This window comes from Sesamum indicum, linkage group LG7, assembly GCF_026168435.1.
Source record: "Sesamum indicum cultivar Baizhima isolate 11 linkage group LG7, ASM2616843v1, whole genome shotgun sequence".
Taxonomy (NCBI): domain Eukaryota; kingdom Viridiplantae; phylum Streptophyta; class Magnoliopsida; order Lamiales; family Pedaliaceae; genus Sesamum; species Sesamum indicum.
In genome coordinates, this window is record NC_142663.1 from 7,732,443 (window position 1) to 7,749,558 (window position 17,116).

A 17,116-nucleotide genomic window follows, 5' to 3' on the forward strand; every position below is an offset into this window, starting at 1 on the left:
ATAATGTGTATATTTGAATTTATATTTAGAGATAATATAAAAAATAAGTATGGTATGCTTGATGTTTGTTAATGGGAGACAAGAATTGCTATTCATTGTCAAATCACGTCTCTTTTATATATAATTTATATATATATGTATGAGTATGTATAATCATAACACTGTTCCAACACATTCAAAAACTAGTCAACAAAGGGGAAAATAATTCAAGCCAAACACATAGCTGGGTTCCCAAATAGCACGGGATACAATATATACACACATCAAAGAGTAAATTAGAACTCAGTAACATTTGAAACTGTTGCAGTACCTTGCAAAACGAACACACATCGTCAATCCCTCGGTAATTTCACGGTCTGTCTTTCTGTATTTTTGTCCTTTTTCTGTTGTCCAGTCAAATTCTGAATACATCCGTTTGAAATCGCTGATCATACAGTCTCCAATGACCATATCTTTCAGTATGGAAAACAGACCTTGGGATGTAAAAGTTGGGCTTCTTGATAGTTTTCAACTTCTTCAGATTTGATAATGCAGTGGCAATGTCCCGACTAGTCACATGTGCACATCCAGATAAATCAACATACTCCAGGTTCTCACATGCATCCGAAATCAGAGTGAGGCCTTTAGCTGTCAACTTGGAAAACCGAAGTTCAAGATGGAGAAGATGGGGCATGAATTTTGAGATAGCAGCAGCTTCTGAATCGCCATCCTGAGGGCAAGCATTCAGATAGTCATTGGGGACAATTCCTACATGTTGGGAAGGATCCAACCAGTTCATTAGGTTCCGTTTAAGCATATAAATATTAGGACAATAAGATCCTATGATAGCCAAAGTTTTATGGGATATTTCATAGCAGTAGCTGATATTAAGTTCCTTAATCTTGGGGCACCCAGATGCTATTTCAGCCATAATTGCATCAGTGACATGAGGAGAGCTCTTGATAGAAAGAACTTCAAGATTTGGGCACCTGAAAAAATCCAAAAAACACCAGGTTCTATGTCGATTATTAACAGATTGAAAAATATGCATCAAGTTACGAAAAGAAATGGACCACCAAACAGATACTTAAAAAAGATAACAATTGAGCAGACCTTGCAAAAACATACAACTGTTAGTATATTACCAGCGGCACAGCTGATTTTAGCATAAGAGCTTGCTAGTTGCTAGCAACAACACCATTTCAATAATATAAAAATAAATTTAACTACAGTGTTAAATGTCATAAAAAACTCTAGCAGCCAAAAGATCAGCTTAACGCAAAACTGATACGCACATCTACAGTGTCTAAATCGGATAACATTAACTCATGGCAAAGAATTGATCAGTAAAATTGCATCCCAAAATATGCTAACATCAACAATTTGAAAGCAAGATATGGCAGCAAAAAATACAACAAAGTCACACAGTTAAAATATTGCTTAAATTGCATCTCTCCACATACAAATTATTGATCTTTTCTAATAACATCAAAAAATAGGGACATGCAGTCGTTCCATCGACACCCAGTCATCCAGTTGTTTTTTATTTGAAAAAAAAACATTTTACCGTACATTCGATAGTTTATTCACCATTTGATTCCTTTACTAGTAAACTATAGCAAAATATTCTTTTCTCCCTTTCTCTAGGGAGCATAGCAAGGTTCAATAGAGTTCAGCAAATTCCTTGTTCTATATTGCAGGCTGGATAATGTAATTTAAACCATGTAAAATTAAGCCTTGTACGATATAAGAATAGTAAGCTAATACACATGAAAAAAGTCATATTTTCAATAGAACTGGCCAAATTTGATGAACCCTGTCCATATGATTTCAATATACGGCAAATCATTGTAGAACTTGGAGCCTTCGACAATATACAGATTCCCAACCATGCATTTTAGCGGACTGAAAACCAACAGGAATAAACAGGGTATAGACAAGAACCCAAGTTATAAGCTTACAACAAGCAATAACACAACCATGGAGCCATCAATGATACAACTTTGGATAATTCCAACTACAACACAATTTAAGTCCTTTATACTCAAATATTGCCTATTTTTGCCATGCACCATCTCAAGTAATCAATTCGTATACAATAAGCAATTTACTACAATAAAGTAAACCCTCTGTCAGACCAAATAGATACCCACCTTACGTAAGAATCTATCTCAAATCAAACAATAATGGATTGGAAACTTGAACAATCACTTGAACAACACGAAATTCGCAATTATCAGATTACCATTTCTGTTTTTTCTCAAGCCTCAAACCAAAAAATGATAACAAGTGAAACAGTGATGAGAAAAAAGTTGAAAATTTTCAATCAATAATTTCACAACCACTTCAGAAATTAATAAAATTCGCCAAAATTATCGCTTCTACAAAAGCAATTAAAAAATTCAATTATCCCGTGGAGAAAACTAGGATGTGTAACTGAAAAGGAAATTTACGAGAAAAATATTCACGCACAACCATATACATTGAATCTTAATCAGAAAAAAAAAAGAAAAAAATCGATAAAAGAAAGAAAATATTAGCTAGTAAATTCAATAAACGTCATCTTCAATCATCTGCTACCAATCAAACACGCATATAATTCAATAAAAAACACACCTCTGAGCGACCAACGAGAGCGATCTGTCAGAGCAATGCCTGACGCGGATTTCAGTCAGGGATCCTGCACTCCAGCCGACAACCGATTCGAGCATATTATCAATCTTGCGCTCGAACTCCGGGGTCCAGAATCTGGGCAACTCATGGGTGGAATCGAAGTAACATTCGAGGTCAAGCACCGAGTTGAGGCATGGATCCTTGCAGACTTGGTGCCAGCCCTTGCAGACGCGCATGGCGCCTCGCCACCGATCCTGCAAGGAAAGACGGGAGAAGATGTTGACGAGACATTCGTGGGTCAATTCCGCCCAGTCGGCGGCGGCGCATCGCTCTGTCTCGGCGGCGTTCTTGTCATCTTTCTCGTCATCCATTTCTGTGGGAGTGGGTGAAATCTTCTTGTCCGACAACTGTTTTTATAAATAAACCGACCGCGGTGTCCTGAAGAACGATTGGTTGGGCGCCCAACTGCTCTTACCGGCCCAGGATAGCATAGGCTTTTCTATATTTGAGGGCTTGGACCAGCTAAAATTGGGCTGTTTCTGGGCCGGTCCCAGGGATACAATTCCTAGGATCACATGGTCCTGGGCCTAGACCAGACTGATCTGCTGGGTTTAGAGATTTTTACGAAAATCATCGTATGTCGTAATTCATTGGTCCAAGTCAAACACTCCAATTATCAGTAGATTAAGATGGGTTGGATTAGTCTCGAACAGACTTAACAAAAATCACACAAGTCCAATATTCAATAAATCACAATGACCACGTTGGACCGGATAGTTATTATTATTATTAACAACGAAAACAATAATAATAATACTAATATGTGTGGTACAGTCAACTGCTTATGTCTAATTAATTTTATTATTTTAAAAATAATTATTGTTTAAAAGTATATTAATTTGATAAATAAAATATTAAAAAATATAAACAAATTACGCAAAAATACTAAAAAAATAAGAGAAGATAAAGGGATGTAGAAGTTGAAAAGAGAGAAAATGGGAAGTAACAATGAAGAAAAAATATTAACAAACTATAAAATTAAAGACACCAATAAGGTACTTGTAAATCTCTTAAGTTCAAGAGAGCAAATAACATCTCCATTATAAACAATTTGGAGAAGAAAGCAAAACTTTCATTAAGTCAACAAGAGAAAAATACAGGCCTATATATACAAAGCCTAAGGAAGAGAATCTGTAACTAATCTGCTAACTTACCATATCTAAAACTAACTGAAAGTGTAACAAACTGTGCAACGGCATAACTAACCCAACTGTACTGTACAACAAACAAAAAACATAAAACAAAACATGTGAACAATGATCGCTAGTGACCTCCAAGGCAACGATCTACGTATGCGACCGCTACACAACGACCCAACCAAGTCTCTGCGATGGTGGTGCAAAAGCGACCTCGCTGGGCTGACGTGATGCGTGCAGAAGCAACCTCGCTGGGCGGACGTGATGCGACCTCACTCTGTTCACAAGCCCCCCTCAAGATTGAGCCGAGGAAGAGACGCGCAGCTTAGGTAGGAAAAGAGCGAAGTCAGCAATAGTAACAGATTTGGTGAAGAGGTCGGCCACCTGAGTAGAACCAGGGATGTGAGAGGGAGCAATGAAACCAAGTTTGAATTGATCACGGACAAGGTGGCAATCGATCTCTAGATGCTTGGTGCGCTTGTGGAAGACAGGATTGGCAGTGATGTGTACAGCAACCTTGTTGTCGCACTAGAGTGGGATAGGAAGCGAGACAGGGATATCGAGGTCGCAGAGTAAGAAAGAGATCTGATGGAGCTTGCTAACAGCGGAGGCCATGCTACGATACTCAGCCTCGACAGAGAACCGGGAGACGGTGGCCTGTTTCTTGGTCTTCCAAAAGATAAGAGAGGTCCCAAGGAAGACACGAAAGCCAGTGATGGAACGACGGGAGTCAAGGCAGGATGCCTAGGACGTATCAGAGTAGGCAAAGAGCTGAGCAGAGCTAAAAGAGGAAAAGAAAAGACCAGTAGAGGGAGTCCCTTTGAGATATCGGAGAACATAGAGAGCAGCAGACCAGTGAGAGGGTGCGAGGCGCCTGGAGGAACTGACTTAGCTGCTAAACAGCAAATGAGATATCAGGGCGAGTAAAGCCCAAATACAAGAGATGACCCACAAGTCTCCTATAAGCCCCGTGGTCAATAAGTAAGAATCCATCATCACCAACCAATTTCAGACCAGAAGGAAGAGGAGTGGGGGAAGGCTTGACATCAAGCATTGAGGAATCAGCCAAGATGTCGCGAAGATATTTATTCTGCGTACGTGAATACCATGCGAGGAGCGAGCAAGTTCCAGACCAAGGAAATAGTTAGCGGAACCAATGTCCTTAATGGCGAACAACTGATCCAGATAGGCCTTGACAGAGTGAAGAGCGACCTCGGAGAACCTAGTAAGTAAGATGTCATCGACATAAACTAGGAGGGTAGTGAACTCAGAGTCTGTATGTTTGACGAAGAGGCAGTGCTCGTGACTGGACTGAGTGAACCCAAAACTGAGTAGTTTGCTGGTGAGCTCAAGGTTCCATTGCCTTGAAGCCTATTTGAGGCCATATAGAGATTTCTACAACTTGCAGCCAGGGGGCACATCAAGGAGGCCCTCAGGAGGATCCATGTAAACATCCTTGTCCAGAAATGTATGAAGAAAAGCATTATTGACATCAAGCTGTAACAAGGCCCAAGAGCGGAAGGCTTCCAAAGACAAGAAAATGCGAACCGTAACAGACTCAACAATAGGGGAAAAGAAGTCAAGATAATCAACTCCCTCTATTTGATTGTAGCCCTTAGCTATAAATATTAGCTAGTAAATTCAATAAGCGTCATCTTCAATCATCTGCGACCAATCAAACACGCATATAATTCAACCAAAAAACACACCTCAGAGCGACCAACGAGAGCGATATGTCAGAGCAATGCCTGACGCGGATTTCAGTCAGGGATCATGCTCTTACGCCGACAACCGATTCGAGCATGAAGTAGGCAGTGAGGTTTCATTGCCACTCTCCAAGCTTATTTTGCCAACATTGCCATATTAAATTTTCCTTCAACCGACGAAACCCAAACCTCCTTCCTTCTTGCTACAGCACAATTTATTCCAAGCAACCTAGTGCACCTTAGTTACTCCTCCTCCTTGCTAAACAAAATTTTTCCATCATGTCCTCCTGCTCCTCTAAAATCCCCTCCGGATTCCAAAGCAATTCATAATGTAAGAAGACACCACTTGAAAAATCATCTTAATTAAGACCGCACGACCTGCTTGTCTTAGTGGCCCACCCGTTAAGTTTTGTTTCCAAAAGCAATCCTTATTCCCTCGAACACCTCGCACTTCAACCTTTCGACCGTCGAGGGAAGCCCGTGGTATTTATCATGCTTGTTCTTAACTTCCACTCGTAGGAGCATAGCTACTTCCCTCTTTGTCTCGACTAGAACATTTTCGCTAAAAACCAAGGCTGACTTGGACAGGTTGATCTTCAATCCTGAGTAATGTAGGTCGCGCGAAATCAGGATTTTCGAGTCGGATCGCTGGGTTGAAGTCGTTGATTCCCTCTTTCGAGCTATCTATTGTGGATCCTGAGAACACAACAAACGTAAGACTAGCCGAGAAGCCATCGGCGATGGCCCTCCGATGCTTAAGTTAGAAAAGGTGGGGTCGAAAATATAATAACGAGATCGAGTGAGATCACAAATATGGCGGTAAAATGAAGTGGTGGAAACGTGTTTGAATAATCATAAATGAAACTATTTATAGTTGTAATACCCTCTATGAGTAGGACACGTGGTCCCAATGAAAGCGAGCCACGTCATCCTCTGTAAAGCCTGCTGCCGCCGCCGCTGCCACTGCTATTCCTGCATAATGGGTCCCACGCGCGCTGTCAGAATATATATAAAAAAAGGGTAAAAAATAGAAGAGTATTTTGGTAATTATGTAATTTCCCTCGTCACTGAGGCCCGCTCAAGATCCTCCTGATGACCTGCATTGCCTCAGTGAAGCTTGGCAAAAGATCATGTGGTATAGCTTTATTTTATTTACAACTAGCAACTCTTCATTTACAACTAAAAGGTTTTTGTATTTATTAAAATTTAAACTTAAAACTTTTGAACTCGCAATGATTGCGCGCAGCTTATTGACAAATTAATAAAATTATCGTGAATTTATTGTACTTTTTCAAATTTTCAAATAAAGAAACGATTGCACGAATAGGCCTTTATATCCTATTTTTTGACATATTATTTTTTTTTATTTTTGTTCTAATTTTAGAAAAATTTTGCTCCATTTTTCTATTCAAATTTATTTCTCCAACTTATGTATTTAAATATTTGTTTATTGAAAAATTCAGTAAGTTTATTAAATTCATAATAATTTTATTCAGGTTAGTATCTAAATAATTATTCAATTATAAATTATTCCATTTAAAATAATTATATTTTTTCTAAAATTTTTGTATATGGTACTACATTGCAACTACTATTGACACAATAAAAATAATTTTATAAGAATAATATGAGAAGAACAGTCGCCTGAGTATTAATTGAAACGAGTGAAAAAGGCTGACATTATCTTGATATCCAGTGAACAGACGCAGAATCCTGATGATCTGCCATGACGTGCTGTGCGATCATGGAGCGTGACTCGTCGGTCCTTTGTCGTTACTTCCCTGCTATCTTCTTTTCTCTTTCTCACTTTCTGAAAATACTGCTGGCCAAAGCCTTCAATAATTCAGATTCCTAGATTTTTACCTTATTTTGAATGCACGAATAGTTCGCACATCCGTTATAAGAGCGTTGTTCTATTGTAAAATGGAGTGGAGGGATCGGGGGATTCATCAGCAAGCTTCATCTTCTTCTCACGTTCTTCAGTCCTCCAATTACAGGTTTTTTGCAGAACAAGCCCCTCGACGTACGTATGCTTTCTGTGTTCTTACGTTTTATTATATATTATCCATTATGTGTAGAATCTGAAGTCTGTGGGGGGATCTTTGACAGTTCAATTGATGGGCTTAAATAGAATTGCTGTTCTAGAGCATGCCGGGGCTGTTTAATGTTTGTATTGATGCACTGTAATTTTTCTCCCCGGAGATACCAAATGCGCTTCTCATCTCTTGGTGGTTTTCAATGTTGTAAAAAAATTGCTTTCTTGTATGTTTCTACTTTTAGAATGTAAGTTTTTCTTCCTTATGTCTAGTTTCCTGGGGATACTGAGTTAAAGTTTGATATTAACCCACTTGGATGTCCCTGATCTGGGAAATTCGGCTGTTTTTTTATAATCCTTTTGGCTAAAAGTTCAGGAGAAAGTGATATTATACGCTTGTCTTTTGTGTTTATGTAATGGAAAGATTCGATAAAAACACACAAAACAAAACTTAATTAACTTGCAGTCATGAAGTCAAGCATATATGTTTGGACTATTGCAGTTATGCAGAAAAGTTTCTATTCTAAGGGAAATTCTAACCCGAATTGGGTTGGGCGGACGTAAATCAATTATATAGTAAGTTTATGCATTTACCGTGTGATTGATGTTCAATTTAAAGAAAGTGACCGGTGGAATAAGAGACTAGATATGCATTATACTTAATTTGTTCGTTTTTGTTGTCCCCATTGGTGAAATGGAGATGCGGTGTGGAATTTGTTGGTTTAAATTGTTCCATTTAAATTGTTTCAGCTGCTTACATGGGACCAGGATCAGAAAGGGACAAGCCTGAACATGCCCAATATCATCATCAGCAGCAGCAGCAGCAGCAGCAACACCTTTACGTTCGCCCTCACCCCTGCTCCAATGACTTGCACAAGGCAATCCAGAGAGAGATCGAAAAGGAATGCATCCGAGCGGAGATAACCATGTCGGAGATCATGAGAAGGCGTAGTTTAGAGGATGAGGTAAGGAGGGAGCTGATGATGGACTGGGGATTGGCTCTACTGAGGGGCAGCAATGGGTTTCCGTTTGGCTCGTCAACAGTAACAACAGACTCACCGCAGACACTGAGGCTTCCAATTATGGAGACAAGGAACGAAGGGAAGTCTCTAGAGGAAATAATTGTGTTGTCACTCGGGAAGGAGAGGTCGAATGGAAGGTGTGAGTCTGGAGGATTTGAGGCCTTGCCATATCAGAGAGGGCCATCTAACCTGAGAATTTCAGAGGTTAAGCCTGTCTGTCTCCCTCCCTTTCTCTCTCTCTCTCTCTCTCTCTCTCTCTCTCTCTCTCTCTTTGTGTCATCACGATTTGAAGTCCAACTAAAACTGATGCTTAGATGGGTTGTTTTTCATCTCTGCACTTAAGCTGTTTTTGTACATTGGAAGGTTTTTGAATGGTTGGACTTGTAATGTCCTATACCTATTACATGTTATAATACTACTATGTCTTGTGTAGCTAAGATTAAAATGATAAGGAGTTGAGATATACTTCGTAGAATCATAATAGTGAATAAACTGGAGTTCTCTAAAAAAGCAAATGAATGAAATGTGGGAGTATTGTAGGCTAATCCTGATCAAAATATATCTGGATCAAAGAGGAAGGCTGCAACACCACCATCTGGAGCGGTTGCTATTGAATTTTCATCAGATGGCGTCTTGAGGAAGAAAGCTAAAGAGGAATGGAGTTGTGCTCTTTGCCGAGTTAGTGCCACCAGTGAGCTAGCTCTAAACAAACACCTAGGGGGAAAGAAGCACAAATCAAAGGAGGCTGCATTGAGAGCTCACAATGCTGCAAAAAACTATAGCATCGGGCTCTTACCAAAGAAAGAGACTAGGGAGGCAAGTTCAACGAGAGACGATCTGCTGCTGTTGCAGAAGAACCTTAACTCTAACAATTTGAAGAAAAACCAACGGGTAATTGTTAAAAAAGTAAAGAGGAAAACCAACCAGAAGAAGAAAAAATATAAGTTTTGGTGTGAGATGTGCCTGGTAGGAGTCTCCTCTCGAAAAGCTATGAATGATCATAGCAATGGGAAGAAACATATCCGTCGGCTTCAAGAAAATGAACGAAATGGTGAAGTTGGGCCATCCCATCAGAAGGCTGTGATACTCTTGAATCACGAACAAGTTGCTGAAGTGGAGAAAAACATGGCATCCCGTAATGTGGATGAGACCATTGATGAAGCTGGGTCGGAGGATCACAAGCGTAGAGGCAAAATCATGCAAGAAGATCATGAGCATGTGGATTATGAAACCGAAGCAGAAGATGGTAGGGCCATGGATATAACCAAGCCAGATGATGATCATGAGCCTGTGGATCATGAAACCAAAGCAGAGGATGGTGGGGCTGTGGATATAACCAAAGATGATGAACAAACTGTTCTTGAAACTCAGCCAAGAGGAACGACTTGAATTGAAGATAATTCCATCATGGGTTTGAAATCTCGTAAGAAGTGTGGGTATTTCTTTCAGGTTATGTGAGTCCATTTTAGTCTATTTCATGATTTTTTGTAATATTGTATTGATTTAACTTTTATGCATAAGAACTACATTTGCACAAGAACCCAACTGACATTCTGTTTTACGTCCCCATTCGTTCTCTTTTTCCAAAAGTTTCCGAGTCTAAATCTTGTGAACACGAGCAGCAGAGTCGCGAATTTGTCCGCAAGTCACAATAACAAAGAATATGGATGTGGCGGTCTCGCCACCACGTACAGTGCGACGTGGAAAGTAGCTGCAGAAAAGGTTTATAATGAGGTTGCAAAGATGTGAAACTCAACAGGGAAAAGAAGACACGAATCTCGCGCTGATTGATTCTACTTTAATTAATGGGCTATGGAGATCAAAATTTTACTACACAAATTCAGTTTGGTCAACTCAAATTAATTACAAAGTAAGTAAAATTCACTTGTCATGTAATTAATCACTTTTTTTTATCTATACTTAAACTTACATCAATTATGTTATAAATATATTATATTTATTATATAATTAATTTAAATTCAATCAAATACCATTAGATTCAAAACTTACATAAAAATCCGTACTAGAAGAGTCAAAATTATCATCAGGTAATTCAACAGTTGATAACTGTGTTTGATTTGACCGGTGTGAACTCCTCATTTTGTGAATACTTAGCAAAACCACATCGAAAATCAAATCAATTTTGTGATTCTTTTCTACTAGAGAGAAATTAAGTAGCCTTCTATGTTACATATTAATTCAAACAATCACTGTCAAAGAAGGAGTTATTCTCTAGGATAAATTTGAATACAACTTACAAAGTACAGTGAATCAATATCATCAATCACAGTGCTTGTTTTGATATTATCATAATCTTTAAGTTAAAAATATTTTGACATTCGAACTACAACCGTTTTTATATATTGTCGTATTTTTATAAACTACACCATATTTGTATCTTACCATCTCAGTGGTCACATGGTATTTTTAAAGATAAAATCATCATTTTCTTTACTAATGGCTTGAGAAGGGATTTATTTATCCAAAAAGAAAATAACATTTTTACACCTAAAAACATCCACTATATTTGTTTTCACTTTCAAGTTATTTCCGGGACATGTCAAAACATACCTAATGTTTGCCATCATTCAGAAACACCTTATCTGAGCCTTTTTAACTGTTTTAACATAAATACATACATATATATATACACACATATATATACATAAATATATCTAAAAAAGACATGATTTGACAATGAATAGTAATTTTCGTCTCCAAAACACAACATTAAACATAAAATACTTATTTTAAATTATCTCAAAAACAAATCCAAACATACATATTATCTCTAACACACTTATTTATCTTTGTTTTTCTCTCTCTATCTCCACAAAACACAACACCGAGAAAACGAATCCAAACACTATGATCATATCTTGTGTACGTGACCACTTTTCAGTAAAATTTTTCACCAAAAATGGTCCGTGATTGTAATATTAAAAAATCGTGTAATTTGTATGTCAAATGCAACTAAAACAAATGTCAAAATGAAAAGAAGGACAATAATTTGAAGGGCAAAATTGTTTTTACCCTATTTTTTTTAACTATAACTAACATTTTCATTTCATCTGCTGAAATAATAACCAATACCCATGGAAAGATCGTAATTAATTATTATTCACCATGATTGTTAACTTTTGACTATGATAATTACTCAGGACAAAATATCAAATCTGTTGCAGTGAATGCTTGTATAGAATCTTTGGATGCTTGTGCTTTGCCCCAAGGTCTATTTCTAGCTATATAATGTCCTAATTCCTATCTTGTGAGAAAGCCTTGTTTCTTCCAAATGAAGTTGGACATCCTTCACTCAAAACATCATCAAGACTCAATAAGGAAATGGAAGAAACTGAAACTTCTAACAATATTCGTCTGTCATTCCTTTCCTGTTACAGAAAACACAAGTCACTTCCATAACAAGAAGCCTGTTCACCTTCTACAACAGGGATGTTGCTTCTGTCTGCATATCGTGTTGCATGATAAGCAATTCTTACTATCTTGGCGTGAGGGTTGGTATGTTTTGCTATGACGAGCTTGAAAACCACCAACCCACCTAATCACAACAAAACCAATGCTTACAACTAAGTTTTGCCAGAATTATTGAGTAATGCAAGGCAGTGAAAAACCCTGCAAGATGTATTTCTTGTTCAAAGGATGAAAATGACTTGAGGGCTCATGCGTTTCTCCACATCAAACAGAAGGATTATGGGTTCTAGGAAGACGGCGAAACAGAGATAATAAATCGAACCCAAAATTTCTGTCTTTCAATCAAATGAGCCAAAGAAGCTACTCATTCTAAGCAATAAAGCCAGCAAACTATAGAGTAGATTCTTTTTACTTTTCATGGACAGTTGTTTCTAGTAGATTATTCTGTATAGTACTAATATGACATAGAGAACTAGCTATTCCTCTATTTATAAGGAAAGGAACAAACCTACAGACTTAAGGCCAACAGAAGCACGAGAGGCGCTTGTGAAGTTCTTTGATTGCCTAAATGCTTGCTGTTCTTCAGTTGACAAGCAGAGTTTCAAACTCTCAGCGCAACAGGGTCCTGCCATGAAATTTTCCGCTTCCCCACACGAGATGTACCTTCCCCAGCATTTCGACAAATGGACAACTTCAAATCTGTTTGCTGCTCGTCATTTATACCTCTGATCAAACTTTTCTTCGCTTCCTCAAACTTCATTGCTTCGAAATTGCTCTGAAAATCCTCATCCCCTGTCTATAAAATACAGAGAACAATTAGAATGAGGTATATGAATATTTTAAGAAGAGTGATAACTTCTCGGCAAATACAATTACGTACCGAGATTTCATTTAAATCGAATATCGGAGCTCGGCTTGGCACGAAAGCATCTTTCATGCTAGGACTACTATCCTGGTTCAAATCAAAAGCTGCAATGGAATTCCTTGAAGTTGCATCATTTGCGCCATGCATCCTTTCTTTCTGGTCTTTGTCAAGAATTTGGATCATATTAGGGGCCAAAGTTTCTTTCCTGATACGCATTCTTCCCTTGTGGTGGTTCAAACCAGATACTGGAGTCAAACTGTGTTTGATAATTTCTTCACCACCATGTAAAATTTTCTTCCAAGCCTGATCAGTTATTGTGGATCGCATAGCACCTTGTTTACCAATATGATGTTTCTTCTTGGGGTATGGTTCTGGAAGCAGTGGTAATCTGTGCTGACTCGATTCTTTCCGAGTGAAAAGCTGTTCCTTCATTTCTTTAGCTTTCTTAAGCGAACTTGGTGCGTTTGCAAGATTTTGTTCTTGTGACGAATTGGTATTCTTTGTTTTCACAAGGTGCTTATATCTTCGGCGCAGAAATCTGTGGAATATAATGAGAGGCCAATAAGCACAGCGAGAATGACTAGACTAATAGAAGATGCATGAAACTTACTGCAGAATATAGTTATGACCAATTCTACTGAATGTAAAAACAGGCACTGATAGAAGAGCCGTACTACACCTGCAACTATCAATCGCGCACAGGCACATATCTATATATCCATATAAACATATATAAATATATATGATCAATTAGGAAACCTACATTAGACTTACACAAGGTTGATTTTCATGGACATAATCAATACAACACAGAAAGCAGTATCATTTCTCCAACACGAAATTTCAGGAAAGAAACAGTATAACGCTTGGGACACAGAAAAATGCATTGAACTAGCACCTTCCAGAACAAGACTGTATGACTAAGTTGATTTCTGACTAATATGTCATCCAAGTGTGGACCAAGCAAAACAACGCATCAATAAACAAAGATGTGACTTTCAAACAACATAGTGAAGAACTTGGAAGTATACTTGATTATATCAAATGATCTTCAGAATCTTTACAGTAAGGAATTGAACTGCATACCGAACTTCAGCAGCAAGAATCAGCTTTCTCTGTTTAGCTGCCTCCAACTTACTTTTCATGACGTCGGTTTCCTGCATACGGTACAATTGTAAATTATTCTTCCGATGATCGTCAGGCATCACCAAAGATAGCTACTAAAGCAACAAAAGAATCTCAATTTAAAAAATCAACAGACATTCGGCTTCTATGCACTATATCTAGCAAAAGAAGGAACACAGAAGCATGCCGTAAAAAACCCTTAATAGATCTAACAAACGAATACAAAAAGATTCTCTAAAATTTCAAAGGTGATTTACAGTCAAATGAATTCACATTCAAGGGAAGCAAGTAGTAAAGAAAACGCAGTGAACAAATTATCTGAAAGGAACCCTCAATCTACGTAAAATTCTTGGCTGAGAAAGCAATGGCAATACCCCAAACCACCACAAGAATCTTCGACAAAGAAGAGAAGATCTAATAGCCAGAGGTCAACTTCTTAAAAGAGAGTACAACTGTGAAATAAGGAGTTAACGCCCCATCAAAAGATCAATTGATCACAAGGAGAAAATCAGGCGATATTTTCAATATACATCACGAAGAACATCAACTTTTCATGAACAGAACACAAGCGAAAATCAGAACATATCACCAAAACACAGAGAACTATGAAATCAAGAAGAAAATTTTTCAAGGAATCTAAAGGAAGAAACATAAAAGACTAACCAGCGAAAACAAACAGATCAATTCCATCAAAAGAAAATCTTCGAAATCAGCAAAAAACAAGAGCTAAAATTTGGGTAAATCATGCACTGAAAAAGAAACCCAGAAAGCAAATAACCAAATAGTGTATCAGATCTCCCAAATAAAAGAAGAAAAAAGAAACCCACAAAAAAGAGAGTACCTTCTGCAACTCCTCATAGTCCTGCACAAGAGTCTGATGCTTCAGCCGGGCCTTAGCATCCTCATACACACCAACACCATAAGGTGGTGTTGAATCCAAAACCGCCCCTTTACTCTTCTTGGACATCAGATCAGAAAAGAAGAGAAGCCCCTTTCACAAAAAAAGTTGTGATTTTGAAGATGATCAAACGATTGAGAATAGATAAAGGGAGCTAGCTGTGGAGCACAGATAGGGGAAAACAAGAAAATGGGTATATGTGATAGGGATGAATTGAAAGGTGGACAAGCAATAAAGAAAGGGGGGTTTGTGTATGTAGAGAAAGAAATGAGATAGTAGAGAGACAGATAGGACAGAAGATGAGAGAGAAAATAGAGATAGAGAGAGGGGTGGGGGGGAGGTGGCAAGGTTCTTTCTTTGCTTTCCTGTTTTCTCTGTGAAAAAAAATTCTGACCAAGGCAAAGGCCGAAAAAGCCCACATAATTCGGGGCAACAATAAAAACATAGTTGTTTGGAAAGACAGTGAAGTTGATGATGAAGATGGGGATTTTTTGGGGGGTTGCAGAAGGGCATTTGTGGAAGCAATTATCTGCTTTTTTGGTGTTGTGTGTGAGGTGGGTTTTGGTTAATTTGGAGGACATTTGAAGACATCTCCCTCATTCTCTCACTCTCTCTCTCTAAAAAGCCCCTCTGTCTTCCTTTCTCTGCCTTTGTATTCTTTTTTGTATTTCTTCTACATAAATTTTGGTCCAGCTGGGCCATTAGAGAGAGAGAGAGAGTTGGGTGGTGTGGACTCTTTGTTTTTTGATTGTGGGAGGGAGGGTGCGTGGAGTTCTATGTTTCTTCTTTCTTTCTCTGCCGAGTAGTATACAGGAATAGGATATGGATACAAATGGGAGGAGAGAGAAAGGCACAGAGTCTTGGATCAGTTTTTATTTCTAGAGAGAGAGTGGGATTTTGGCATGAGAGATTGATGATGAGAAGGTGCTGAAAAAAGCAAAGATGGGTAGAGAGAGAAAGACAAGAGAGAGAGAGAGAGAGAGAGAGAGAGAGAGAGAGAGAGAGGCTGTTTCTGATGTGCTTTCTTTGCAGTTGTTAGTAGTACCTTGTTTTTAGGCTTTGGTCTTCTGATGGCCGCTTTGATGGTGATGCCTCCCAGTCCCAGTGCCTCCCCTTTTTCTATGTCACACTGGACCCCCTATCCCCCCATAAATTACACTTATACCCCCATCCTTGGCTTCTTCCCTTTCTTACTGCCGAATCTTTCTTGAACCAGCCAAGATCCCACCAGTTGCCATTTAGCCTGCAAATAGGTAGGAAGCCATGATGATCAACATCCCGCCCCCCCACCCTCACCCTCTTCTTCACCCTTGGCTTCTTTCCCAAGCATTTACTCCCACCATCCATGGCAAAGGGCATTCTTGTAATTCCACCTATACGGGCATTTTCGTAATTTTACAAGCATGTAGATACAGCAGAGTACACTACATATGTGAAATCTGTACTGTAAAAATAGTGTGGAGGGAGATTAGGAGAAATAATGGAAAGAAGAATTAAAAGCTGTGAATTGTTTATTGGTTAGGAGAGGCGTGACAATGTGAGATGGAGATGGGGGGAAAAGTGGATAGGAAGTGGGAAGCTTGTCATTTTCTTCTTTCTTCTTCTTCTTACTATACCATGATAGCTATTTTGCATTTTATTCTTTGCTTTTTCTTTCTTGCTTTTTTTTTTTTCTCTCTCTCTCTCTATTTGTCCATTCATTTTGTATAAAAAGAACATAGAAAGTAAATCTACACTGCTTTATAAAACCCACTATTTCTAACATACAGTTCTTTGGAGGGGATTAAAATTACCCTTACAGGAATAATGAGTTGTATTTATTTGGTCAGACTGAGTCAGGTATTTCAATTTATTCTATGTAATTGGTTATTTACTTGTAAAGTGATAGTAATTAGGCTGGTGGGTTTTAGACCACAAGAGGGTGATAGCTTTTGCTACTATAATATTTGTCCTTCTCGTGGCTTATAAACCATGCCCACGTAATTTATGTTGCTGGGCGAAAGTAGCTGATAACGTCTAGGACGAAATTAGTGGGGTAATGTAAAGCCTCTACAGTATACCCTTTATAATGCTTTCTTGAGTTAACACATCACTTTGTATTGTTGTAAGTCTGCAGATTCTTTACATATTATTCGCTTCATGTGTGGTTCTTATGCTTCTCTTTGAACATATCATAAGAAATCTGTCGCCGGATTTTTGGTCTTTGGCTGTAGGAAAAACCTTTTGCACTGGCATTCTGTTGGGAGAG

The 17,116-nt window shown here is 38.4% G+C and overlaps 3 protein-coding genes across 5 annotated transcripts; 1 reads left to right on the forward strand and 2 right to left on the reverse strand.

Moving 5' to 3' along the window:
- Positions 1-91: 91 nt before the first annotated feature.
- On the reverse strand, positions 92-3,001 carry SKIP1 (SKP1 interacting partner 1). Its single transcript, XM_011085642.3, has 2 exons — positions 2,596-3,001; positions 92-968 (listed from the first exon to the last, which is right to left on the reverse strand). Exons 1-2 carry the CDS (start codon positions 2,961-2,963, stop codon positions 395-397), a joined length of 942 nt encoding a protein of 313 aa, XP_011083944.1. The 5' UTR covers positions 2,964-3,001; the 3' UTR covers positions 92-394.
- Positions 3,002-7,176: 4,175 nt separating this feature from the next.
- Positions 7,177-10,091, forward strand: LOC105166331 (uncharacterized). Of its 2 annotated transcripts, none has more exons than XM_011085643.3 (3): positions 7,177-7,517; positions 8,280-8,764; positions 9,092-10,091. In XM_011085643.3, exons 1-3 carry the CDS (start codon positions 7,418-7,420, stop codon positions 9,938-9,940), a joined length of 1,434 nt encoding a protein of 477 aa, XP_011083945.1. In that variant the 5' UTR covers positions 7,177-7,417; the 3' UTR covers positions 9,941-10,091. The 2 variants fall into 2 exon arrangements, with proteins under 2 accessions (XP_011083945.1, XP_011083947.1); XM_011085645.3 differs by having other exon boundaries at positions 7,178-7,517; positions 8,280-8,755.
- Positions 10,092-11,647: 1,556 nt separating this feature from the next.
- On the reverse strand, positions 11,648-15,371 carry LOC105166332 (uncharacterized). Of its 2 annotated transcripts, XR_848164.3 has the most exons (5): positions 14,812-15,371; positions 13,932-14,002; positions 12,861-13,383; positions 12,489-12,776; positions 11,648-12,107 (listed from the first exon to the last, which is right to left on the reverse strand). XR_848164.3 is itself a non-coding variant. In XM_011085646.3 (4 exons), exons 1-4 carry the CDS (start codon positions 14,935-14,937, stop codon positions 12,582-12,584), a joined length of 915 nt encoding a protein of 304 aa, XP_011083948.1. In that variant the 5' UTR covers positions 14,938-15,371; the 3' UTR covers positions 12,290-12,581. The 2 variants fall into 2 exon arrangements, 1 of the variants encoding a protein (XP_011083948.1); XM_011085646.3 differs by lacking the exon at positions 11,648-12,107 and having other exon boundaries at positions 12,290-12,776.
- Between the last annotated feature and the right edge of the window lie 1,745 nt (positions 15,372-17,116).